Source organism: Sphaerodactylus townsendi, linkage group LG11 (genome assembly GCF_021028975.2).
Source record: "Sphaerodactylus townsendi isolate TG3544 linkage group LG11, MPM_Stown_v2.3, whole genome shotgun sequence".
NCBI classification, from domain to species: Eukaryota; Metazoa; Chordata; class Lepidosauria; order Squamata; family Sphaerodactylidae; genus Sphaerodactylus; species Sphaerodactylus townsendi.
Window position 1 is genome coordinate 66,029,635 of NC_059435.1, and position 27,528 is coordinate 66,057,162.

Here is a 27,528-nt window from a genome sequence, read left to right on the forward strand (position 1 = left end):
TCACTAAGCAGCTTCCCTTGGAAATAAGCCAACGCAGATAGGCAAACGAAACAAACTACTCTCTGTTCAAAGGGTAATTGCATACTTTTCTATTTAGGCCAGAATATTGCTACCACTTAAGTACAAACGTTAATTCTTCTTATAATATAAGAATGTGTTCATTCACAACCACAGGCCCCTCAAGCATAAAACAGTGCTTCTGATTGCGTTTTCGGAGGACAGTTTTTGGATTGTTAGCTAGCTAGGTACCCTTTTTTCTAATGAAAGGAGATCACTCTTTGATCACACTTTCTCTCACAGTTGCAAAATGTAAAACAGCATTGTATTTCCCGGAACGCTGCTTCCTGTCTAGGGCTGTAAAAGCAGTCTGGAATGGTCAAATCTGAAGGGTTTCCTTCTTGCACGTGAAACTGTTAAGCTGAATCTAAATCTTTGTTACGGATGCCCGGTCGTCTGGTTAGGTGGATGGCTGTGGTAACAGGGCCTCTTCTGTGGTGGCGTCCCAGCTATTGAATACCTTCCTGAGCACATTTGTTCTTATTGAAGTGCCCAGTTAAATTTGTCTTGTGAACCTGTGTTACTGTGTGAAAGCCGCTATAGTCTTTTCCATGTAAAGATTAAAGCAGAACTGTGAATTCATCTGCCAGGTGCTTCATTTTCTTTGTTTTAGAATGTTTCACTTGGGTCCTAGTGCCTGTCTAGTTCTGTTCCCCTCCCCCATTTGAACGCAAAAATAGAAAAAATAAAAAATACTTGCCCTAATTAGAAGAAGAAGAAGAGTTTGGATTTATATCCCCCCTTTCTCCCCCACAGGAGACTCAAAGGGGCTTACAATCTCCTTGCCCTTCCCCCCTGACAACAAACACCCTGTGAGGTAGGTGGGGCTGAGAGAGCTCCGAGAAGCTGTGACTAGCCCAAGGTCACCCAGCTGGCGTGTGTGGGAGTGGACAGGCTAATCTGAATTCCCCAGAGAAGCCTCCACAGCTCAGGCGGCAGAGCGGAGAATCAAACCCGGTTCCTCCAGATTAGATACATGAGCTCTTAACCTCCTACGCCACTGCTCCTCCTAATTACTTTGTAGGAGATAGAGGATTTGGCCAGGGAGAGGCACACAAAGGGATGTTTTATTTTTCCTGCCTCCCCACCCCACCCGAGCTCTTATTTCTCTTTCCTAGCCCCCACCATTTTTTTGCCATCTTCAGGAACCTGTGTGCTTCTGTTGCCATTTGCATAATGTGTCCAGGAGTTTCCTCTGCTGACAGCTCATCCAATGGCGGTTTCAATATAAACAGTAAATGAATAAAGTTTGTTTTTCCTGGTGTTTCCACAAACGTGTTCCTTTTCCCTCTCTTTTTCTGTTATAAATGAGAAATCTTCACAGCTTTCCAGAATCAGAATGAGAATTACAGCCCTTCGGAGGGCTGGTCTACCTCCCATTAAGCAGCAATGATCTACTCATTACTTCCAATCACGGGTAACCACCCCTCCAGAGAGCCGGTCTATTTGCAATTGAAAGTATTGGGTAGACTTGGCCTCCTTTGTAATATCCTGCAAGCTACGTCTTGTAGTGTCATTTGTTTCCTCATGGATCAAAAGGAAGGGATAACCGTCAGTGGACTTGACAAGTCTTGTTAGCCTCTCTGTGACATTACGGATTTTTACCCCGAGAGACAGCATACCTCTTGAGATATCTTGTCAGACTTGCAAATCACTGCTTCTGTTCCTCTCAGCGGGGAGTCCCCTACCACCCCCACGTCTTCTCTGGGTTTTTGCAGGGGCCATTCCATGGACTAAACCTTCTGTCATTTGCCCATTCTCCAAGGACTGACTCTGTTGATCATGTGCCTGTTTTTTATCCTCACTGACAAGGGAGTGAACTTAGCCCATGCTCCATCTCCTTCATGGGGAGTTTTTATGGGGGGGGGGGCAGATACTACAGTTTAAGAGTCAACCAACCATTGGTTATTCTGGCAAGGAATCCAGGCGGCCGGTCAGTAGTCCTGAAAAGGCCCAAGCATCCCCCAAAGCCTCGACCTCTTGACTTCCCTGCCCCCTTCCATACCCTCAGCATTTCATGCATTTGAAATATTTCCATCCTCCCTGTCAGCATAATGCTTCGGAGAAATTAGAAACTGTCAGTGCATTGCTTCGGGCAGATTCACTCGCAGGCCAGCCCTGGCAGGAAACTTGTGGTGATGTTGAGTTAATATGCCTGGCATACAGAAAGTGCCCGGTTTAGCCGCTGGCATCTTCAGTCAAAGGAGCTGGCAGTAGATGGAGAACCACTGCCAGTCTGGAGTAGACAATATGGACTTGGACTTACCAAAGGGTCTAAGTCAATATAAGAAGAAGAAGAAGAGTTTGGATTTATATCCCCCCTTTCTCTCCTGTAGGAGACTCAAAGGGGCTTACAATCTCCTTGACCTTCCCCGCTCACAACAAACACCCTGTGAGGTGGGAGGGGCTGAGAGAGCTCAGAAGAACTGTGACTAGCCCAAGGTCACCCAGCTGCCATGTGTGAGTGCATAGGCTAATCTGAATTCCCCCAGATAAGCCTCCACAGCTCTAGCGGCAGAGTGGGGAATCAAACCTGGTTCCTCCAGATTAGAAAGCATCTCCTCTTAACCACTACGCCACTGCTGCTCCTTTGGGTGTCTTTGCGGTGTCTCCTTTGGGTGTCTTTGCGGGTTCATGTACACAGATGAGAATTTGTCAGGGAATCCCGTCCCGTCTCCTTTTGAATTGTTTCATGCATAGAAGACAATGGGCAAAGTGGCCAATGAAATAAAAGCTACGTTGAGACGACTTAGTGAAGAAGCGCACGTTTCAAATAATTATACGAAGTTTACTGTGTGGACTGCCAGTTCTGTCGTCTGTCGGCTCCCACACACCTTCCTGCTTCTTTTGTTTGATCTTTTTTTGGCAGCAGCGGTGACTGTGGAAGGCTTACTACAGTGATTTGCCTCCCAGGTTTTTTGCATAATGGCCCAACTGTTTTGAAGGTTGACATCCCTGAAGTTTTGAATGAGGGGGGGAGCCTGTGTGTCTTTTAGAAAACCTGCCTTGGTTGAACTCGTGGCTGCCCTTCCGCAAGGCTTCAGTTTGGCTTGGGGCATGTCATCAGGCCCTCTGGATGGATGGTGCTTTGAACAGATAACTTTTTGAAGCCTGAGACAGTGTTGGTTCCTGCTTCTTAGAGCGATGTGTGAATCACAAAGAGTGTGCAAAGAGTACAAATTGAAAAGCAGTTGGGGAAAATAAATTGTGATGGCATGGAGGGGAACTGAACTGTGAAGGGTGAGGATTAGCTTGTGAATTGTTGAGTAAATCTCACAAGGCAGGTTACCCAGTCATGTTCATGTCTGGAAGGCAGTCTTGTGGTTCCTGTTTCAGTTCTTCTCTATATAATACAGCTAAAAATAGCCAAGCAGAGTGCATAGCTTGGTAGGTGTACTTAGCTTGATAGGTCTACTTAGAAAAATAAACATCTCACAGGCTTTCTGAAGACTCAGTAATGCAGATTCGCAACAGAAAAGTTAACGTAAGTACCGTATAAACTCTTGTATAAGCCGACTCGTGTATAAGCCGAGGCACCTAATTTTACTACCAAAACCTGGGGAAGCGTATTGACTCGCGTATAAGCCGAAGGTGGGAAGCCGGGAGGCAGAGGGAGCTCCTTATTTGGGCAGTGACTCTCCCTGATGTCATTGCCCAAATAAGGAACTCCCTCCACCTCCCCGCTGGGTTTGAGGAAGCCCAGGCAACCAGGAGGTGGAGGGAGCTCCTTATTTGGGCAATGACATCAGGGGGAACCTGCCCAAATAAGGAGCTCCCTCTGCCTCCCGAGGTTTGAGGAAGCCCTGCCAGCCAGGGTTCCCCTTCACCCTCCGAGGAGGGCAGCAACAAGCGGCTTGTGCAGCTGCAGGGAGATCATCCTGGCCATGCCCCCAGCCTCGGCAGAGGCCTGAAGGGCCGGCTGGTAAGCAGGACTCATGTATAAGCCGAGGGGGCATTTTTCAGCCTTAAAACAGGACTGAAAAACTCGGCTTATACGCGAGTATATACGGTAACAATGGGTGCTATTCAAAAGGTTCATGATCCTGTGCTTTGTGAGTTCAAAGAGTGCCTAGGTGGAAACTGGTGGAAATAAGTCAGAATACTTGTGCTAGCTCAGGAGCATGTGGTGATTAAGGGTGCCAACCTCCAGGTCAGGCCTGTAGAGCTCCAGAAATGACAACTGATGTTCTTATTGCCGAGATCAGTTTCCCTGGGTGAAATGGCTGCTTTGAATGGTGAACTAGATGGCATTATATGCTGAGATTGCTTCCCAAATCCCCACCCTCCATGGGCACTGTGCCCAAAGCTCCAGGAATTTCCCAATCCAGAGTTGGCAGCCCTATGATACCTGAGGCCACCTGAGAAGTAGCTCTGTGAAGTTTGTATCTAACATGGACGCACTTTTGATAACTAGCATTTTTGACAACTTCTTTGTGGCTTTTCTAACAGTTACAGTAAGTTGCTTCGATAGAGGAACAGTAAAATGTATTCAAACCATTTTGAAATCAGTGGGAATGGCATGGTGAGAACTGAGACTCTGGGTTGGTTCTAGTACACATGAAACCTGAACCTTCTTTGAAATTAAAGGTTCTACTTCTCTAGATTTGTCACATGAGCCTGCAGGAGGTATAAAATGTGTAATTTGAATCCAGAGTTGCAATACTTGACAAAAGTGTTAATTTTAACATATGTGTTTGGTCGATAGAGTAACAAAATGACATTCAAAATGCTTGAAGAAAATGACATGAACATCTTAATTTTTTCCCCCAGAAAATCATTCTGCACCTCCAGATGTTACTACTTACACGTCAGAACACTCAATACAAGTAGAAAGACCACAGGGTTCAACGGCGAGGGTGGCTCCCAAATATGGAAATGCTGAACTTATGGAAACCGGGGATGGTATGTCTTGTAAAATAGTGGGGGAATGTTTGGGCCCCAGGGACAAATGTTTGGATTGGTTGTGGTGGGTTTTCCAGGCTGCGTGGCCGTGGTCTGGTAGATCTTGTTCCTAACGTTTCACCTGCCTCTGTGGCCGGCATCTCCAGAGGTCACATCTGTCACGTTGTGTCCAGATGTGACAAAGACAGATCCATTGTCACATTGGCATTGACTTTTATGGACAGATCCTGTTTTTATTGGAATATGGTATTTGTTCTTGGGTTGACAAAGAGTTACAGCCAGTCTCACTTGATCACTGGGATTTGCCTTCGGGTTGTTGTGCCCCTTCTGTGTATATCTGATGGTACGGGACAGAACAGCCCATTGCTAAAAACCTGTATTAATCCCTATTGCAGGAGTTCCAGTGAGCAGCAGAGTGTCGGCAAAGATTCAGCAGCTGGTCAACACCCTAAAACGACCCAAGCGGCCACCATTACGAGAGTTCTTTGTGGATGACTTCGAAGAATTATTAGAAGGTAAAAAGGCTTGATACGCCTCCTCTCCAGAGATATTTTAAAAATATATATTACTTGCAGAGAAAGTGCTAGAAAAATTGAAGTTCTGCAACCAGCTAGCTCTGCTAGTTTTGTGCCTAATCTGACCCCGTACTCAGATTTAAATTATATAGATTGCTGATGTGTTCCTGGCAACCCTGCTGCCGTCGTCATGCATTTGTTCTATTTGTTCACTCGAAATGAAAATTCCTTGAGAAACGATCAGTGCTGTGGCAGGGAATATAATGGGTGTTGAAGGGAACATGACTGAAAACTGGGAGAGAGATGGTTCACTCATGCATGTATCATTTGTTCAGCATGTGACTCTTGGCTTACTGTATGACTTAATTCTTTGGGAAGTGATTGTGGATAAAATGATACATCGGTCTCCCTCTGGAGTTTGATCTTAGATGACTCGTTCGCCCCTGTAACCTACCATTTCAAGGTACAGTTTGAAACTGTGCACACGTGATGTGAGCCAGAAGAAATAAATGGATAAATATTAATACCCTGCCACTTAGGGCACCGCTTGTACATTGTAGGAGGTGGGAGCAGCAGTGGCGTAGGAGGTTAAGAGCTCGTGTATCTAATCTGGAGGAATCGGGTTTGATTCCCAGCTCTGCTGCCTGAGCTGTGGAGGCTTATCTGGGGAATTCAGATTAGCCTGTACACTCCCACACACGCCAGCTGGGTGACCTTGGGCTAGTCACAGTTCTTCTGAGCTCTCTCAGCCCCACCTACCTCACAGGGTGTTTGTTGTGAGGGGGGAAGGGAAAGGAGATTGTAAGCCCCTTTGAGTCTCCTGCAGGAGAGAAAGGGGGGATATAAATCCAAACTCCTCCTCCTCCTCCTCCTCCTCCTCCTCCTCCTCCTCTTCTTCTTCTTCTTCTTCTTCGTTTCTAGTTAGGAAGCACTGTTCTCCTCTTGACTACAGTGAAATGTCTTTTGGGGCTCCCTCCAACAGGGTGGAAGATCCAGTGCTGGATTCTTTGGGCATTATCTTGGGCATCATCTGGGAGCAGAAATGGAAAATATCTTCAGATATTTATTTATTTATGTTTGTTTATTCGATTTGTATCCCACCCTTTCCTGACAAAGCCAGGCTCAGGGAGGCTAACAAAATGTAATTCAAACGTAAAACATAAAATTAAAATATACAATTAGAGCCATCAAGCCTAATCTTAACTAGTAATATACAAGTGGTGCCTATGTACAAGTGGTGCCCTAAAATATGATCTTACTTCCCTACCTCACCTAGACAGGAAGACGTTCGCACATGGTGACAGGCCAAATTAAAGTGGGAGACGACCAGCTAGCGGCTGTTTCATTCCTTCAGTGGAAAGGTGGCAGGAAACCAAAGGAAAGAAGGAAAGAAAACAGAAAAAAGAGAGGGGAACATCATGGCCAATCCATTTGTTTTGCATAACTTTGGGCTCATGCACTCCCCTTGCATGTGTCAATTTTCTTCTTCATGTCCTACTTCGTAGCAACCCTAGTTTACCATGTCATTCAAATCACAAAGGCCTACAGTTGATGTTAACCATGAGCTTACTTCATTCATGCCTAAATGTTGGTTACTGTGAATCATGAAGTGAAGGGCTGGAATCTAGACAAGAGTTTAGTTCCAACAAATGATATCCATGGCCAAAAATCCAGGGAGCAGTATTTCGGGGACCTTTGGGCATGCAGTGGGAAGGGGAAGGCAAGAATGTCATGCTGCGTGGTTGGAAATCCTTCTGCCCATGGAAATGGTGGATTTGATCCAGTTCAGGGTGGGAGGAAAGCAGGAGCCAACGACACTTTCTGATCAGCCAACTCCTGGTTTGACTGAGATGTGTAAACTGGACCTGAGTATTTGCAGCCATCTATTCTATTGGACTTAATGTTCTGGTTGTTCTCAGATGACCTTTCAGAGGTCGATTTTTAATTTTCTCTAACTATAATAAAGCATGGTGTAAAATGTATAAAGTAACTCTCTCTTATAACTGTAAGTTCAACAGCCAGACCCAAACCAACCAAAGCCAGAGGGAGCTCAGATGTTGGCTATGCGAGGGGAACAACTGGGCGTGGTTACAAATTGGCCTCCATCTCTTGAAGCAGCATTACAACGATGGGGAACGATTTCTCCTAAAGCTCCTTGCCTAACCACTATGGACACCAATGGAAAACCACTATATATTCTCACTTACGGTAAGTAGCCTTCTATTGCAACTTTTCCCACATATTTCCATATTTTTAATGTATTTATCCTTTTATTTCCATATCACCTTGATTGTTGTCAAATATACATGGAGCGTTTCCTTGAATTATTGAAAATATGCTTTTAGTTGAGGGGTGAGTGGTAATTTTTAATGCATGGGAAGCACTCGGTTTGCTCTGTTCAATGAAGAAGCCTGTATAGAAGGACACAAATTATGGAAGAGGATGAAGCCTACTGCCTGGTGTGTACAAGCTTCAGCGCTCGATTTGGGAATCTCCACTTGAAGGGTCTATGGCAGCGGTTCTCAACTTGTGGGTCGTGACCCCTTTGGAGGTCAAACAATCCTTTCACAGGGGTCGCCTAAGACTCTCTGCATCAGTGTTCTCCATCTGTAAAATAGATAAATGTTAGGGTTGGGGGTCAGCACAACATGAGGAACTGTGTTAAAGTGTCGCGGCATTAGGAAGGTTGAGAACCACTGGTCTATGGCAACTGGGCCCTTCTTTGAAGCACCATTGTGAACAGCGTTCGTTAATACTGGGGGAGAACCTCCTTGTTTTCTTCTATTTTTAATTGCATAGAGTTCAAGGCAGCATGCATGGGATTTTCACGCAGTTGCCCACCCTTATCATGACCTGACAGCTGCAGAAGATTGCCGTATCAGACACCTTTAGCCGACATCCTGGGAGCCTAACTTTTCTCACATTACCTTTAAAAACAAAACAACACCAAGATTCCTTAGCGAGTGTTTTCTTTTGGGAATGTGAAACATCTTGTGTGAGACTTATCACCCAGTGGCTTTCTGAATTACAAAACCAGATTTTGAAATATTTCTTGCTATGTGTTCATGAGTGTATTGCATACTCTTTGTGCAGCCATCATTGCATATGTGTGTTCCAGCATAAAAATTGGATGCAGGGACTAATGTGTATGTCCTCTCGCCTTTTCTCAACATAAAGGAACGGTTTTATTAAACAGTCTGGCAATCATTTCCACTTGCCAGAGGTCTTTAGCAGTCTATAGTGTCCCAGACCAACGTCACTGATTGGATTAGGGCTATGGTCACGAACCTTTTGCACTCCAGATGTTATGGACTACAATTCCCATCAGCCCCCGCCAGCATTGCCAATTGGCCATGCTGGCAGGGCTGATAAGAGGTAATCCTCTATCTGGAAGTGTCTAAAAAATTCTCCTATTGGTTAGAATTATTGTGGGAGTTGATAGAACTGCAGTACCTGAACTGTGACAGTCCAGCTATACCTTTGCCTCTGGTACCATTCTGCAAGGAGGACCAGCCAGTGTGTTCTACTTGACTATCCCTTCACAAGGCAGCTAGAAACTGTAGCAAGTTTATTTTGTTAAAAGGTGTTCGAGTTCTGCTTTTCTTCTCTTTGGGGGAGGTCTCAACGTAGCACTGGCCTCCTGCTGCCTATGAGATGCCTTTTATCTATGAGAAGATAGATCCAGACTCTCAATACTTCGTGTCTTGGGGAAGATGGATATCCGGCACTGCAGGGCTCTGCTCTCTGCATCTGTTCAGAGGGAAGGAGAAAACAGCAAGAACCAGAAAGTTAAGAGGAAATGGGGAGACAAAAATGAACTTCACTAACCTGCTCCCTTTTGCTGCCCCAACAGATACAGTGTATGATTATGTTCATAGATTGTTTTTAGGATAAATCTCATTGGAGGCTTTTATGTCTAAAGGGTGTCCTGTATAGATACGCTACTGAAATAAAGTAGCTGTACTTTCAATATGACCCTTAACAGTGATATTCTTCTACATCCATTGGCTTAGATGTAACGCTTAGGTGTAACTCTTTTTAGGATTATACTGTGTGTAGTTGAATGTAATTTTTTTGATATTCTGGAAGAAAAACACCCTGACAATTATTTGCAGCTTCTGTTTTACAAACTCTGAACTGCTGGATGGTGTTTTGGTAAGATTCCTTTGGCTTGCTGTGACTGAGTTGGTGCCGTGCGGTGATGATAGTCCTACTGTTCATAATATGACAACTGATCTTGTCTCATTTGCTTTTTTTCTTGACATATTTCTCTGTCATAAGCTTTGGTGTGTCTTTACAGTGTCTCTGGCACACTTACTTAGGGGTCAGTCCCCTTAATTTTTAAATGGAGTTAAGCTCAACTTTTGGGAAACAACCTGAACAATAGTATTTCTGCTTTTATTATGTGTGCATGTGTATAAGTGCTGTCAAGGCACAGCTGACTTTTGGCGACCCTGTGGAGTTTTCAAGGCAAGAGATTAACAAAGATGGGTTGCCATAGCAACCCAGGTATCTCCTAATGGTCTCCCATTCAAATACTAACCGGGGCCAATGCTACTTAGCTTCTGAGATCTGATGACATCGGGCTTTCCTGGGCCATCCAGGTCAGGGCATGTTTATCATAGAAACTTGCATTTATTTTTGTCCGAGAAAGCTTTGCTATGAGAGATTGGCCAGTGCACCCTTGGAGCACCAAAAGGAAACTGCAGAAGATCCTTCTACATTATCGGTGCTTTTGGGCCATATTCAAAGCTGTCCCGAGAAAAGCATTTCAGAACCTATTTAATTGCCGCTGCATATGAATGGATAAGCTGCAAACCTCTCAGTTTTGCTTGTCAAGAGAGTGCCCTTAAGCCTTGTTGCTTTAATGGTTGTTCAAACCTATTGAAATCAACAACTCTTGCTTAGATGCAGTCTACAGGTTAGAATGTGAATGTGAGAAGGCAAGGAGACACCGCACGTTAAACACTCTTGCCATGTTGACATTGTGCATGTTCAGAAGGTGACTAGATTAGGATCCTTTGCCTGTTGTTTAAATGGGCTGGCCTCTGGTTCTTGCATTTCAGATTGCAGAATCAATGGTGGCACTGTTGATCTTTTCTTTTTCCACCAAAGTGTGTTGTGTAAAGAGGCGTGCCTGATCTCAGTTTTACTTCTGCCTTCTCATGCTTATATAGCTAAGGTTCATGCTCATTTAGAAAATTTGACTTTCTGCTTCTTCCTTATATTACATTTGTGAATTTTTAGTTTGAAATGTCCTTTACTTAATCATTGTGAAACTAATTTGTCTCCTCAGAGTAATGACTTGGAAATAGTTCATGGGGGTGTTGCTGATGGAACTTTCTCAGTTGGTTTAATGCCTTTTATGTTGACTGAAAGGGTTTAGTATCTCTCTTAAGGTCATTTGGATTAGGCTTAATGGTAACGTCTCTAGGTCCAGTCACTTAGGCTCCTTCCGCACATGCAAAATAATGCGTTTTCAAACCACTTTCACAGCTGTTTGCAAGTGGATTTTGCTATTCCGCACAGCTTCAAAGAGCACTGAAAGCAGTTTGAAAGTGCATTATTCTGCATGTGCGGAATGAGCCTTAGAAACTTCTCTTGAGCCAGCTGTACTGGATGTTATCAAAAGCATGACTTTTGTAGGAAAAATGCCCTGTTAATTATGCCCATAATAAGTAGGCCTTCTTCTATCTGCCGGATTGAGAGCAGTACAGAACAAAACCATAAAATCTTGACAGGTTCATAGAAATGGATCTGACTCCTTTGTGTTGTTGAAATAAAAAACTGTTAGCAAATACAAACATACTTCTGTAAGGTTCTTTGGAAAATTCTGAGAAAGGATACCCAGTAACATTGTCTTAACAGCAAATGGAAGTTTAGTCTTCAATACTTTTTGTATTTTATTGTGTACTTCAACTCAGCACTTTTTGATTTTTTTTTTTACGTCCATAATATATAAAAGAACGATCCAAGTTCTTCTGGACTTTTCCAACGAACACCGTTGCAGCTTTAATTCATCTTCATAATAGCTTCCGGTGTCACATACCATCTGTAGAACATTTTACACCGAAAAAACAAACTCTTGTTCTTCTTCACTGGTTTCTGTAGCTTTACCAAAATTGTCCTTCAGAATTAGTCAGAGCCATTTGACCAACATTTGTGTTCGTGAGTCAGAGTGGAGGGGAGGGAGAATGAAAACTGTTTCAATCCTACTTAGAAGAAAACTGTGTAATCTATTTTAAAGGTAACTTTACAATTTGTTTTATGAACAGGCAAACTTTGGACACGTAGTATGAAGGTCGCATACAACATTCTGCATAAATTAGGCACGAAGCAAGAGCCAATGGTGCGGCCAGGAGACCGGGTGAGTACCCGAATAGTTATGGGGCATTTTTAATGGCATCCTACTTTATCCTTGATAACTCATGGATGGCAGAATCTAAATATCTGTACTGGAATATACTGTGAATCTCTTGATTTCGTAGTCATTGAGCGATAGTTATATTGCTGCTTGTTCACCTGATTGTGTCTGATACTGACAGTAAAAATGGCTGGAAGTCTGTGGTGAACTTAGTCTAATGAACCTATTTTTTTTTAAAGTTACTTAAAAAAAAAAAGAAATTTGTGCCACAATGGCTTCCTTATATGAAGAGCACTAGAGCATGTTGTCATGTGGATGAAATCAATTTTGGTACTAATATCAGTCAGGAGCCTCAAACAATTGGGGCCTTGTGAGGAGTCTGGGCCTGGCCCAAGGAATGTTGCCAGCTAATTAAGATGATGCAGAGCACAGTCCGTTAAAAACATTCCCACTTGGCACAAGAGGCCAGACGCATTGCTAAATGGGGATGGACCGGGTTGTATTCCTGAATCAGCGGAGGAAGAGCTCGCATTGTACTGGTGTGGTCTCTGTTTCATCGCAAACTGGAAACTATATAGGCCAGTCACACATGCTCAAACTATGAGGCATTCATTCTCTCCCTTTGGGGGAGAAATAATCCCTGAACTTTCCTTTATGTCGAGGTGAAGGGAGTATGCGTTTCAAACAACACTGTCTTCTGTCACAGAGGTTTTCTTTTCAAAAATTTTGTCAGCAGCTCTTTTTGATGAGTGGGTTTCTTGTTTTTAGTCTCTGGAAACTTTTCATTTCCTCGCCGCGTTCGTTTCTCTGCTTCAGTACAAAAAATAATTAACATGTATCTGTGACAATATATAAAATATGTATGATTAAGAAAAAACACCATGCCATTTGCATGTTTTTGTTTTGCATAACAAGGCTTAACAAGCACAATTCCTTATGTATAGTCTTGCCAGCTGGGCTCATAGGCCACATTTATTTTCTCTAGCACAAGCCCGAGATAGTTTAACAGTGTCCATAAAATAAATATCCAAATAAAAGTGCAATAAATATTGCAGGGGGTGGGGTTGAGGATATAATAAATACATACGAGCGTAATAAAACCCAAAGCTGGAACATGTGGAGAGCTGAATTCATAGCATGCAAACCAAAATTACTTACCTCCTAAAACATTTCCAAAACTATAAGAGCAGCTAGTTTTGAGTCCAGTAGCACCACAGACTAATAAGATTTTCAGGGTATGAGCTTTTGACTCTCAGCTCCCTGAGCTTTGATTCTCAAAAACTCATACCCCCCCCCCCCAAATCAGCAATTCTGCTGCAAGCAAACCCTCTCTGAAACTAAGGCTCATTCAGCACATGCAGAATAATGCACTTTCAAACTGCTTTCAGTGCTCTTTGAAGCTGTGCGGAATAGCAAAATCCACTTGCAAACAGTTGTGAAAGTGGTTTGAAAACGCATTATTTTGCCTGTGTGGAAGGGGCCTCAGATTATGGGTGCAACCCTAAAGATATTTGCTCAGAATTAACTCCCATTTTATTTTTATTGTCCAACAAGACGCTCATTCTACTTAGAATTTTAGCTTAAGCTTCGGTAGGCCACTGTCTACACCAGGGGTGTCAAACTCATTTGTTGCGAGGGCTGGAGATGACATAAATGTGGCTTGTTGGACCAGGCAGGAGGTGGTAGTGGTAGTGGCTGCTTGGCTGGTGAGCCCCAGCAGGCTCAACAGCCTATCAGTGGTAGTGAACCTATGGCACTCTAGATGTTCATGGACTACAATTCCCATCATCCCCTGCCAGCATAGCCATCACAAGGGACTGGTGGGAATTGTAGTCCACTCGAGCCTTCTAGATACTCATAGGTCCTTCCCTGAGGCCTAGATCATCACTGGGGAGGGGCCTGGCTGCCTTCGCTGACGAGTCCACAGAAGGCTTGCTAGCCCAGATCGGTACTGGGGGAGGTGGTTAGCACTGGGGAGAGGCTTCCATAGGTGGTGAACCTACAGTAACTTCTCCAGCCCCAAATCAGCATGCGGAGCAGACTGGACTTGTGAGCCAGTGGCAGGCTTGCAGGGGGTGGGTAAGTGCTTGGACTGGCAAACTGGCAAGGGCTTCACCAGGCCAGATCGGGGACAGGGGGGCTGCCTCAGCTGACTCACAGGCCTTCTTAAGGGGCTAGATCTGTGCCCAGGCCACAAGTTTGACACCCCAATCTAGATAGTTGTGGACAAGTACAAAACATGCTGCTACTTATTTTTCAAAGAAATTGTGTCATAGGTACATGGATCGGAGTAGAGCCTCCTCTTCCAATCTCCATATCTGTTGTTTCTTTTTGTTCTTGCGCTTTGTTCATTCCTTCTGCATCCCCACTGCTAATTTGTTTCTGACACAGCATCACCTTTCCATTTCACCAGTTTGCAACTCCTAGCTCTCCTGGTTCCCATGTCTTTCCTCGTTCATCCCTATTGCTTTAGTTTTCAATTTACACACCTGGAGTTTTCTGTGCATGAGCTACCTTCTTTATATCTCCAGTGCTAAAATTGGGACAGTCTTCGGAATTAAACCAGCAAGACTATGAACAGCTGTAAAATTTAAATCATCGACTGCTTTGGCATTTAGCCAAGATCAGTCTGCAGCATCTCATATCTTGATTTATGACAGTATTCAAGTTTCTAAATCATGGGCCTTTTCCACATGTACATCTTACTGCCGATTTTCCCCAGTGGTCTCACCTTGTGCCTTGGAAATATTTTCTGTGGAATCATTCCACATATCTTTATTCCTCCTGTTGTTTTTCCCCTTGTCTCTTCTGTTGCATTTATTCCGTACGCTACTGCTGAAAATGTATTGTTCCTAATGGTAGTGGAGTTCATCTGTGACGCAGAAGAACAACCCTCCTCCCTTTTGTTCTTTTGCACAGACTCTCTAGGGTTACGGTGCAGTTACAAGGAATCGGCAATTCAAAAATGACCCGGCCTCCATTTCATAGAATCATAGAGTTGGAAGGGAGCACAAGGGCCGTCAAGTCCAACCCCCTGCCATGTAGGGACACACAATCAAAGCACTCCCGACATATATTCATCCAGCCTCTGTTTAAAAACCTTCAAAGAAGGAGACTCCACCACTCTCCGAGGCAGTGAATTCCACTGTCAAACAGCCCTGACAGTCAAAAAGTTCTTCCTAATGTTTAGGTGGAATCTCTTCTCCTGCACCTTGAATCAATTATTCCGTGTCCTTGTCTCTGAGGCAGCAGAAAACAAGCTTGCTCCCTCTTCGACATGATATCCCTTCAAATATTTAAACATAGCCATCACGTCCTCCCTTTAACTTTCGCTTTTCCAGACTAAACATCCCTAAGCCTCTCCTCATAGGGCATGGCTTCCAAACCTTTTACCATTTTGGTTGCCCTCCTCTGGATGCATTCCAGCTTGTCAATATCCTTCTAAAATTGCAGTGCCCAGAACTGAACACAGTACTCTAGGTGAGGTCTGACCAATGCAGAGTAGAGTGGTACAATTACTTCCCCCGATCTAGACACTATACTCTTATTTCTACCATTCAAAACTACTCACAAAAGTGGAAGCAAAAAAGAAAAGAAAAGAAAACCCAGCAAGTGGAGCAGGCACCATTACCTGAAGAAACTTGTAGTCCACCCCACCCCCAAATAGCCAAATTAGAGCTGAAGTAATGCATGACTGTTATTGCAGTCCCTTGTCAGTTTCTTCCTGCAAAAGCAACTTCCCTTGCCAATTCTACTGGCTCCTAACTGTGGGCACAAAGTGTATCTTCGCCTTAAGGTTACATTTTAATGGAATATAACGAAGAGAAAAGAAATTAAATCCTTTCGAAAGTGGAGGACGAGGGGGAGGAGAAAATGGCTGAAGGGGAGGTTGAGCAACCACATGGGAGCATGGATAAGGGCCAGGTGTTTGATGGGGCGAAGAAATAAGGACCATTTAACATCATTGTATGCTCAAGAGAAGCTGTCTCAGAAACAGATTGAAAAAGACACCATGGTAACATGCTTGGGAAATCAATGGAGGACCCTGTTAGCTTTTCAAGGCAAGATACATTCAGAGATGGTTTGCCATTGCCTGCTTCCGCATAGCAACTCTGCAATTTTCTGGGTGGTCTCCCATCCAAATACTAACCAGGGCCAACCCTGCCTTCCAAGGTTTGACAAGATAAGGCTAGGCTGGGCTCTCCAGGTCAGCACAACAGCTATCTATTTCCTTTGTTAGGAACAGTCAAAGTATCACAAATAGTGTCCGCATTTCTGAGTTCTCCAGAGCCACTAACCAATACACCATGCTGGCTCACCTATAAAGGTGGGACCTGAAAAAATATGTACATTCCCATTCCCACACACTTTGACTGCAGCCTTTTTCAAGAAGATCATATCGAACCAAATTGGGAAAAGACTGTGGCAAAGTAGGTGAAAATATGGAAAGTGGACAATTAGGGACAAAATTTATATGGATGCTGCGAAAAAAACCCAGCTCTTGTTTGGATGTCAATATGGAATGAAACACAGCCCTTGTTCAGCAAAAGAGTGATAGTATCCTTCAGCAGTGAGAAGCACGGCAAGACTGGAAATACTTTTGTCGGTAGTCCTCTTCCCATGTTAACAGTGAACACACATACAGCCTGCGTGTACATGCATACATCTGCTTGAAAGAAAGAGCCAATCCACATTCATGTTACAAATGAAACTAGGGCTCATTCCGCACATGCAAGATAATGCACTTTCAAACTGCTTTCAGTGCTCTTTGAAGCTGTGCGGAATGACAAAATCCACTTGCAAACAGTTGTGGAAGTGGTTTGAAAACGCATTATTTTGCATGTGCGGAAGGGGCCTAGGATAGATAAAAAAATATAGCTATATGTATAAAATAATGATCAAAGCAGCACATGCAACAATAGTTTTATGCTGGAAAGAAAAGAAAAAATGGGCAATCCAGAAATGGTTGGAATATATCTGGGAACAAGTGACACTGGACATTTTCGATATAATAACAAAAAATAAACTGTGGCAAGATAAACAGAGCGAAATTTTGAAGATATGGTCAATATATGCGCACTGGATGAAAGTAGCTGGAGTCAATGAGGAGATAGGGAAGAAGAGATTACAAAGAATGAACTTACTGCTGTTTGTTTGATAAAATTATGAAGAAAATACAGGGAGGGAGGGGAAAAGGGGGAAAATGTATTGTTTGAAAACAAATGAAGAATATTAATATAAAATGTAATATTCAAATGACACAATTAAAAACTTTAAAAAACCAAATGAAACTAGGGCCCCTTCCGCACACACAAAATAATGCGTTTTCAAACCACTTTCACAACTGTTTGCAAGTGGATTTTGCTATTCCGCACAGCTTCAAAGAGCACTGAAAGCAGTTTGAAAGTGCATTATTCTGCATGTGCGGAATGAGCCTAGGATAACCAGGATTCCTCGATGAATGTGGGTTTGAATCACATATTCAGCTGTCCGTGCAATTAACATAATGAGGGAATGACTCAGTGCCTGCACATACAAAGCAAAAAAACAAGTGTACGCTATGCATGGATTCTATGGGTGTTTCCTGTAACTTGTGAATAAAGCTTCTATTGTCTTTTGCAGGGAATTCAGAGACGATTATGCATTAGATTGCATCTTGTTCAAATGTCAAAGTGCTTCTGAAATCTTATTTCTTGCTCTATTTTCAGCTAAAACATTGCAGTGTTATCAAGTAAATATTACATGTTTGCTGTGCGTCAGCTAAAGGTGGAAAAATGTGCTTGGGGCTGTTTTTTTTCAACATATGCATATATATTCCTTCCGCAGGTAGCGCTAGTATTTCCCAACAATGATCCTGCTGCTTTTATGGTAGCCTTTTATGGTTGCCTACTTGCGGAAGTTGTCCCAGTTCCTATTGAAGTGCCACTTACCCGAAAGGTAAGAGAGAACAGTTTCTTGTAATCTCCATTAGAAAAGCTGTCAGAACAAATCGCAAGAGGATACGGCCGCCGGAATAAGTCAGGCATTTTGGAACAGAATGGGAAATGATGGTGTATTATTATGTAACTTTATTCTTTGATGAAAGTTCACTGTCATATGCATACGTCGGTTATTCCTTTTAACTTGGCTAGGAGTTCTCTAGATTCTGCGGTGTTGTTCGTTTGTGTTGTTTTGAAGCTACACCCGGATGTTAGGCAGCTTGAGAGGACAAAGATACTAGGGACTTTTGTGGCAACAAATTAGTTTATACCAGGGGTGTTCAACTCTGGCCCTCCAGATGTTCATGGGCTACAATTCCCATCAGCCTGATGAGATTCCCTGATGGGAATTGTAGTCCATGAACATCTGGAGGGCCGGAGCTGGACACTCCTGGTTTAAATGCTACTTAAGGGCATGATTAGCTTAAACTGATCTCAAGTGAGGCTCTGCTCAGCTAAAAATAACAGAGTTGGGTTTTGATTGGGCAAACACTTAGTCCAAACCAGGAGCAGCAGTGGCGTAGGAGGTTAAGAGCTCGTGTATCTAATCTGGAGGAACCGGGTTTGATTCTCCGCTCTGCCACCTGAGCTGTGGAGGCTTACCTGGGGAATTCAGATTAGCCTGTACACTCCCACACACGCCAGATGGGTGACCTTGGGCTAGTCACAGCTTCTCGGAGCTCTCTCAGCCCCACCTACCTCACAGGGTGTTTGTTGTGAGGGGGGAAGGGAAAGGAGATTGTAAGTCCCTTTGAATCTCCTACAGGAGAGAAAGGGGGGATATAAATCCAAAACTCTTCTTCTTCTTCTTGTGTGTACAAAGTGCCATCAAGTTGCAGTTGACTTACGTGGACTTTGGCAAGGGGTGGTTTACAAAACGAATAACATAAATAAATAAAGCATGTGAGAAGCAGAGGTGGTTTTCCATTGCCTTCTTCTCCAGGGTCTTTCTTTGTGGTCTCTTTTCCAAGTACCAACCCTGCTTAGCTTCCAAGATCTGGTGAGATTAGGCTATCCCGTGCTTCCCTCTCTTCCTTTTTTATTCTGTGAATTTTTCAGCTTCCTCGTGTACCACTGAGTTAGAATTCCCAGGCCACTGTAACGCCTTTCTTAAGGGGTAAAACCTCAAGCGCTGGTCCATCCCAGCAACACTTGCAAACTCTGCTCGAGCTCTTTTGAAAGGGAAGATGGTTCAGGAAGTACCAAAGTAATCTTTAGAATCCTGCAAGTTCCTCAGTAGAGTCTCAAGTGACACCGTTATTCACATATGGTGGTAGATATATTGTATCTTAAATTTCTGGATATTTTTTTAATGTTGATGGACCCTGTTCTTGGATTGGCTTTCAAAATGTTTCATGGATGATAAATTCAGGGAAAACTTCCTCAAATTTATGCACCCTTGGAAAAAACTGACCGTGACATCCATGGATGTAGAAGATAACATCACAACTCTTCAGCTGAAAACTGGAAATGCTATGAGTTGTGTTGACTTTTGTTCAGACCAGCTTAAGAAAACACCCTTGCTTTACAGAAGACTGAATATGATTGTTTAAAGAGAATCTGTAAGGGAAACTAGTTCTATTTCTTAATCCTGATGCCAGGGCACGTCTCGATTTGCTGTGGTTCATGTTGCAGTGTATGGGTGCTACTTTTTTGTTATGCGAGTTACGTTTCACTTGTGCTGACTGAATGTTGAATTGAGGACCCTGCAATGCAAACATCAAAAGGGTGCTGAGTTCCTTTTTATAAGAAATTCCACTTTTCCATGCCTTAAGGGAGAGTCTTCTTGTGATGAATACGAGATGTATTTTTGCGGTTTATGTACGAATATTTTTGAATAACTGTTTTGGGGGACATATTTTATCTTGGATTGCTCAGCTTAATTTAGGTTCTTCAAGTAGAATCTCAGCAGGAGGGCTGCTCTCATACCTTTGACAAAATGTCAGGTGGAACTGTACCTGCCCATGTTCCGCTTGTTCTACTGTAGCCATGCAAAACTGGCCCCTAAGATGTTCATGAAGTTCTTTGCTGTAGACGACCGAGAAAACACTGAGAAAAATGTCATACCCCAATCATTATGCATCGAAGTTTGGTTTTGCTTGATTTTCGCATGAGTTATTCAAAAGAATTGGACAGTTTAGCTTAAATCTTGCTGAGGCACACTTTAGGAAGCGCACTTTGAAAGTTCACGCACACAAAAAATAACGAAAAAGGAAGTAGAAACAATGTAGGAAAGACCCAGCAGCTTGGGGATAAACAGAAGCCACCTTTGGAAGGAGCTGGAACTGCTGATGTTGCTGAACGTATTTTTGAAAAAAGATGGAACTGGAGTGCTAGCAGTGACTTGAAAATCACATAAGCCGTCCCAGAAGATCTTCTACTCGCTTGATTGCTGACCCAGAATTTACTGGACCTGGTTGGAAGTTGAGACCGGTCAACACAGTAGACGAGGCCATGTTTTTCTGCCCCCTCCCTTATTTGAGCTCCTCCTGTTTTTGAATGGATGCCTTCTGCATTTTGAACTTTGTACCTTGATTGAAAGAAAAGATTGCAAATCAGATATGGCTGTCAATCTCTGGGCAAGTTGTGAGCCATTGTGATGGATGTAGCAGCAGGAACGATGAGTGGAATTAATGCATTTTATTTCATTCCTTCTCATGCATGCGAGAGTCCCCTGTGGGGCTGGCCTGTTTGAAACTCTTGTGCATGCCCATGATGCCTTTAAGGATTTGTTTTGAAACTTCTTAGGTTAGAAGCTTTTACTGAACAGTGGCTGTGTGCCAGTTAGATGCAGCATGTTATTTCCCATCATCAAAATGCTAGCAAGGTGTTCCCAAACGTGGCCACGTATGAGTTGTAGTTCAGTGGGAAGACCATTTGCCAGTTGTGGTTTCTCATAGGGATCTATACATACTGTAAGATTGTAGGACTATCAGCCTTTTTGTCAGTATAGCTCTCCTTTCTGTTCCCTGCTGTTTCTTTTTAAAAATGTTTCTAAGCCGGTCCTAGAATGGTCTGAGGCACAGTGGGTGGATGCATGATACAGGATTTAGTAATGGCATCAAGGCCGTGAAAGAAACATACTGGGAATGTTCTTTTGAAGGCTTAATCTTTGTTGACTTCTAGAGGCTCTTTTCCAAAAGACCCTTTTGTAGAATAATTATAAGAATGTATTGTCGAAGGCTTTCATGGCCGGAATCACTAGGATGTTGTGAGTTTTCCGGGTTGTATGGCTGCGTTCCAGTGGTATTTTCTCCTGACGTTTCACCTGCATCTGTGGCTGGCATCTTCAGAGGGTCTTCTGTGGCCGGCACCTTCAGATGATCTTCTGTGGCTGGCATCTTCAGATGATCTTCTGTGGCTGGCATCTTCAGAGGGTCTTCTGTGGCCGGCACCTTCAGATGATCTTCTGTGGCTGGCATCTTCAGATGATCTTCTGTGGCTGGCATCTTCAGAGGGTCTTCTGTGGCCGGCACCTTCAGATGATCTTCTGTGGCTGGCATCTTCAGAGGATCCTCTGAAGATGCCAGCCACAGATGCAGGCGAAACGTCAGGAGAAAATACCACTGGAACACAGCCATACAACCCGGAAAACCCACAACATCCTAATTACAAGACTATTTCTGGTAGTTTTCTCGGTCTTTAGTTTGGATGACGGGACTTTGTGACATGAACGAGACCTTCTCCTGTACTGTCCAGTTCACAGGTTAAGAGCTGCTTTTCAAGCTGTGCTCTTTGTAGCCTCCATTCCCAGGGAGGAGACAGCTGGTGACCAGAGTCGGGGTTTTTTCAGGGGTGGTGATCAACCTTTAGAACAGTTTTAGTTGTTTGCTTGATTTATTTCTATCCTTCTCTTCCCCACGAGCTGGCTGAGAGTGGCTTACAGCATAGAAAATACAATAAAATCCAAACAGTTTAAAACAGTCATTAATACAATGAAAGCTATGCAATCAATAGCATGTTGAGATAATTAGGGTGGAGCAGCACCCCTTTTGAGGTCTTCTCTTTGTGGTTTGCCTAACACCTTAGTTGCCAGGCCAACACCCTTCTCTGAATCCCAACTTTGAACTTAAGAAGTTCCTCCCTTCCTTGTTTTCTTTTTGGCTGTTTTGGGATCTGCTTGTAGCCTGAGGACTGTTTTCTGAATATCATTTTATGCTGCTCAGTGTTCATTTTTAATGGTTGGTTTGGTTTTGTGTTTTTAGTTGTAAGCTGCCTTGGGCAGGTCTCTGGAGTGATGGCATGTACATTTTCTAAATAAATTCTTCTCTTTTGTGTTTGTGTGAGAGATACCGAATTTATTGTGAACTTCAGTTTGTTTACTATCTTGTGGACCAAATATTTCAAATAAGCAAACTTATTTGGTTTGCTACAGCCTCATGTCACAGCCTTGCCCCCGTGTTGCTTATTTATCCATTCCTATACCAGTCCTGGCTTCTCTCCTTCCCTTCATTTGACCTCTGCTTTGGTCCACACCTCCTTTCTTACATCATCTGCTTTTGTTTAAAACCCTTCAATTTCTGGACATAATAGGTTTCTCTTGTGCGACAAGTTATAATTTATGACTTTCGACCTTCTCTTAATGTTGGTGTTGCTGGCGGTTCTGATTGTCTCAGGCTTCTGTAAGCGGCCATAGTCCCTAGAAGGTGTGAGTTACTTTTGTCTTCATCACAGCCTAATTGTTGATTCAACTGACTTGTTAGCTATTGGTTAGAGGTGGAATCATACTAGAATTCAAAGGTGATGGATGTGCGTTTTTTGGCTGGAGTTGTCAAATACTTCTTATGTGATATCTAGTTTTTTATGTGATATCCTGTCCTTTTATTGCTGGTAAGTCATATGGGGTGATCTGGGGCTACGATCTGGCAGCACTTAGCAATATATTGCTGCTGAGAATATGGAGGAATATGGAATGTGTCCTCCGCCAAATGATTATTGAAAAATCTAGTGCTCTTTGGGGAGTTCTTGGAGTATGTGTATTTTGCTATCTCACTCTAGAAAAAAAACTCTTTCTGTACTCCTTTGGAAGGATTTTGAGACCTTGGAATAGGAGTTGGAATAGCCACCAAAACCTTTCAGGAATCTATACTCTGTTTCACATAAAGTTATTTGTATATTCTTCTACCATAGAACAAAGCATGCTGAACCTTCTTTGTTGTAGAATGGTCAGCCTGGGTCCTAATGCCTAGAAGAAAAATTTGGATTTATGTTTCCACCCTTTCTGTCCTTTGAGGAGTCTCAAAGGGGCTTAGAAACTCCTTTTCTTTCTCTCCTCACAACAGACACCTTGTGAGGTAGGAGAGACTGAGAGAGTTGTGAATGAACTGTGATTAGCCCAGCAGGAATGTAGGAGTGCAGAGGCAAATCTGAGTCTCCAAAGAAGATTCCACCACTCATGTGGAGGAGTTGGGAATAAAAACCGGTTCTCCAGGTTAGAGTACACCTGTTCTTAACCACTTCACCACTCTGGCCTACCTAGCCCAACTCCCCCATTCATTTGAAAGTAAAAATACATTTTGACATGAATGCTCTTGTATCAAAGCACCATGTTCAATAACACACAAAATAATGGCTTTGACAAAGGCAGTGCGTAAAAATGAGTAATAATTTTCATATTCATTTGGGACTATATTCCAGCGTGGAAGCATACAGTTTTCTCAACCGCTGTGCTTCATCTGATCAAACTAGCATCTTTATGTGAAACAAAGTACAGACTATCTAATAGTGTAGTTTATATATTTCTGACAGCATATGTACTTCGGGCGCTTCATGAGCTAAGGGAACTCCTATTGACAAAATGGTAGGAGAAGGCTGGCTTAGTGGAAAAATCCTTTGGTGTGAGAAGAGAGGCTTAATGGAAAGATCCTTTTGCTTTTCTGCAGTTAGACCTAAGCCTCTGCGGAGGAGCCATAATTGACAGATATTTGCACTGAAGGCTCTTGGTTTCAAATAATGCATGCATGTCTGGGGGTTACCATCATTCCAAAGGGAGAATGGGATTTATATGTGTTTACTCTGGGCTGCCAAGACAGGATTTTGTGGACCTAGCACAACGCCGTTCAAGTTGCATGAAGTGTCGGTGAGCTTTCAAAATGTGTTCTCTTCATTTTTGTCCACATCACTCCATCGAATCTGTTTCTTGGCAACACGGAGTAGTAATACTGAATTTGGAAGCGGAAGGGTTAGGCTCTGGTCCTTGCTGAGCCAATGGCTTTGGGCAACGATGATAAAATTAGATATTCTAATTTGCTTTCTGATGAGGCATGAACGGAATCTTGATAAACAGACTGTGGTGGCATACGCTGGGTTTTTCACTCTCCTAATCAAAATGAAGATGACTGCCTAACTGAGGGACTTTGCTTGTAAATGATGGTTCTGGTGTCCACATTTAATGGCCACGAAAATAACAGTTTTAGCATCTTCTGAATCTTTAGGAAGCAACTAAGGAAAGAGAGGAGGAGTAGACTTCTAACATCTATCCTTGACTTCTTAGGTGCGCTTTTATCTGCCTAAATTGATGAATGCCTTTAAGCGTTGTAGTTCTGCCAGAGCCTATTCAGGCAATCTTAAACCTATTGATAGAAGAGCATGCAGAGATTTCTCCCCAAAATGGCATGATTTCATCCTCTTGTCTCTTTCTATTTATCCTAAAAAGGGGACTCCTCCTTCTGTCTGGATTTTCATAGAAGCCAAACCAAATGAGAGCTCATTTCTGAAGACTTTTCTTGCAAAAGTATGTCTTTCTTTGCCAAGCTGGAAATAAATCTCTAATGATTAATGAACAGAAACTGCAAATACAGTTGACAACTTGTTGGATGTCTGAATCTGAATAGGTTATTCAACGTATTAGAGCTTAGTTTCTCATCCCACCATCTTGCTTGAACTCAGCATATGGCAAAAACATCAATATAGTCTATTCTGAAAACGGAGTGTGGAAAAGCCTAGCGCTAAGAATGAGGAGTCGATGCCATTATGTTAATCTAGCTTCGATGGCTTTTATCAATGTGACCGAATATTTCATTAAAAGAAAAATAAAACTTGAATTGGACCCGATGTGGAAAAAAAAAACATAGACCTGTCTGTAAAAAAAAACCTGTGTTTCGTCATCACGATGACTTCATTGGCTGCAGGGTTTTTTCCTCACTCTTCTGGTTTGTTATTAGTCCTCTAATGCATACCTACTTTTTTTTCATCCTGTTGTTAAGAACGTAACATTTAATTCTGGCACAAAAATCCTGGATTCTGTTTCAGATCCAGTTTCTGGTCAATGTGCTGTTGATCTTTTAAAATGGAAACATGTTGTTTTCCTGGTACTGCTTGGTCAGATGCATGAATTTTGCATGCCTGTTAGCACTGTTTTTGTAAAATGGAGAATTCTCGTTGGAACATGTAACCCCGGGTACAACCACCAGCAGCATTGTTTTCCTAATGTTTGGTTTTTCCCACTAGGAAGTTTTTATTGGGTATGTACACAGAGGGGAAGGGAGAGGTATGCCAGCAACCAGTGTGGGATTGGATTGATTGTTCACCACTGCATAGATCTAACCAACGCTATCTCCTGGCTATGTTAGAGGAATCCTGTTAGAGTCAGACAGAGAACATCTAGTTTAGCGTTCTTTTTCTACCAGTGGAGTTTTCAGATTGGTCTGGGAAGCCCATCAGCGGAACGTGAGGCTAACAGTCCTTCCCCACTGTTGGTCCCCACTATTTGATATCCAGAGTTATAGGGCGTTTCCCCACTTACCTTTGCTGCCCTCTACTCTCAGCGCGTGGCATCTCTGGTGCGCGCCCGGGCGTTCCCATCATCAAAAGGCGCCGTTTTGAGGAGCGCCAGGGATGCCGCGCGCTGAGGGGGCGCGAGAGCGGCAGCATCGGGGCAGCTGCGTTGTCGCCGCCCCTGTAGTGGGGAGTGCCGGGGGACCCCGCATTACTTGAGGAGAGTAGCGCGGGGCTTAAGGTAAGTGGGGAAAGGGCCCATACATCCTCTGAACCTATCCATTTAGGTTTAACTATTGTGCTATAGTTCAGAAATCATATACCAACAATTAACCATTTTTCCCATAAATTTATCTAGTCCCCCTTTTAAAATCCATCTAGGTTAAATAGTGTGAGTGTGAATAGGATTGACCAGTGTTGAGTCATAGCATTCCCCTTGTCTGTTCTGAACCCATTGCTGATTCAGTTCCTTAAATGGCACATACCTTTCCTGAGTTCAAGTATCCCAAGTGGGGGATGAAAATCTCTTCAGCCTCAGTTCATCTGTAAAACACATATGCATTGGTTTACTTCCTGGGTTACTTGAGGGGAGGGGCTGTCGACAGAATATAAAGTGGGCATGGAAGGAAAACTGTGAGAGTTGGGGTTAGACAAGTTTGGCTAATAAAAATAAAAGAGGCGTTCCAGACTAAGCAGAATACATGGTTGCCGACCTCTGACTAGCATGGCCTTTCCCCCATTTCTCCTCCTCCTAATTTTTTGTTTGACATTTTGACAAATGAACTATCAAGCCACAGAGGTAATTCAGCATTTTGTTTTGTTCTGTTCTTCCCCACCCGTCCCATGGAACACCTCAAACTAGGTTTATCAACTACCAAGTTGGCCCAGGAGATCTCCCAGAATTACAGGTCTCCAGCACTTGAGGATCTAGGGGGCAGGGGGGTCTCGACCCCCACAGGTGCCATTTATTGGGGGTGCATTTATGTCCCCTCCTCATAACTGCGCCCCAGTCCGGAACTCCCCGTAGAGTTCTGGACTGGGACACAGATGCAGTTGAAGACCGGTGAACCCAGCTTGTCCCGCCCACAATCTCCACATGGAGATTGTGAATGGGCCAGCTGGCTTACCCTGCCTCTGATCTGTATGTGGAGATGGGAGCAGCAAGAGCCTGTGGCTCAGTTGGGGGCCAGGCTTGGATCCAACTCTAACCTGTGGCCTGTAGCTTAGAGCTAAATCCAAACCTGGCCCAGACTGAAGCCGGCTGCTGTCATCCCTCTATCTTTATGCCGTTGGCTCTTCCCACAAACTCCATATTGGGTTGGAGGTGGAGCCATCCCTACGCCTGATCTCCACATGGGCCAGCCCTGCTAGTCATTCACAATCTCCATGTGGAGATTGCAAGCGAGGTGAGCCAGGCTTGCAGGCCTTCAACTGCATCCTGCTCCAGCAGGGGTGAGGGGCAGCTGCAGGGGTGGCGACACCTGGGCTAGCCCCAGGCTCCATTTTAAGTAGATATGCCCCAGTTCTCCAGACTTCAGCGATCAGTGTCCCTGGAGAAAGAGCCTGCTTTGGAGGGTAGGCTGTAAGGCATTCTACCCCACTGAGATCCTTCTCCTCTTCAAACCCTGCCCTCGCTAGCCGTAACCCCAGTTCTCCAGGAATTTCCCAAGCCAGGGCTGCCAAACCCCATTGAAGCATGACATACAAAGAGCCTTGCTCAGACATAGTTGTGTCCATGTAGACTTCTTATTACGGCTCATGCACTGACTTCTGTGCTTCTTTTGTTGCTTGTCTTCAATCAGGATGCAGGAAGTCAACAGATAGGCTTCTTGCTCGGAAGCTGTGGCGTTACTGTGGCCTTGACTAGCGACGCATGCCATAAAGGACTGCCTAAAAGCCCTACTGGGGAAATACCACAGTTTAAAGGTAAGTGAATTCTCCATGGTCTCCAATAAGGGACCCAGATTTCATGAGTGCTGCTGAGCTGTAAGTTTTA

General features: G+C 43.6%; 1 protein-coding gene across 4 annotated transcripts in view; it reads left to right on the plus strand.

Annotated features, from left to right (window-relative positions):
* Window positions 1–27,528, plus strand: part of DIP2C (disco interacting protein 2 homolog C) — a 353,066-nt gene that overhangs the window by 260,563 nt on the left and 64,975 nt on the right. For all 4 annotated transcript variants that reach the window (XM_048510380.1, XM_048510382.1, XM_048510381.1 and 1 more), the window contains 6 exons: window positions 4,828–4,959; window positions 5,355–5,474; window positions 7,485–7,682; window positions 11,750–11,841; window positions 17,665–17,775; window positions 27,335–27,458. In XM_048510380.1, the coding sequence (XP_048366337.1) occupies window positions 4,828–4,959; window positions 5,355–5,474; window positions 7,485–7,682; window positions 11,750–11,841; window positions 17,665–17,775; window positions 27,335–27,458 (777 nt within the window). The remainder of the gene's footprint in view (window positions 1–4,827; window positions 4,960–5,354; window positions 5,475–7,484; window positions 7,683–11,749; window positions 11,842–17,664; window positions 17,776–27,334; window positions 27,459–27,528) is intronic.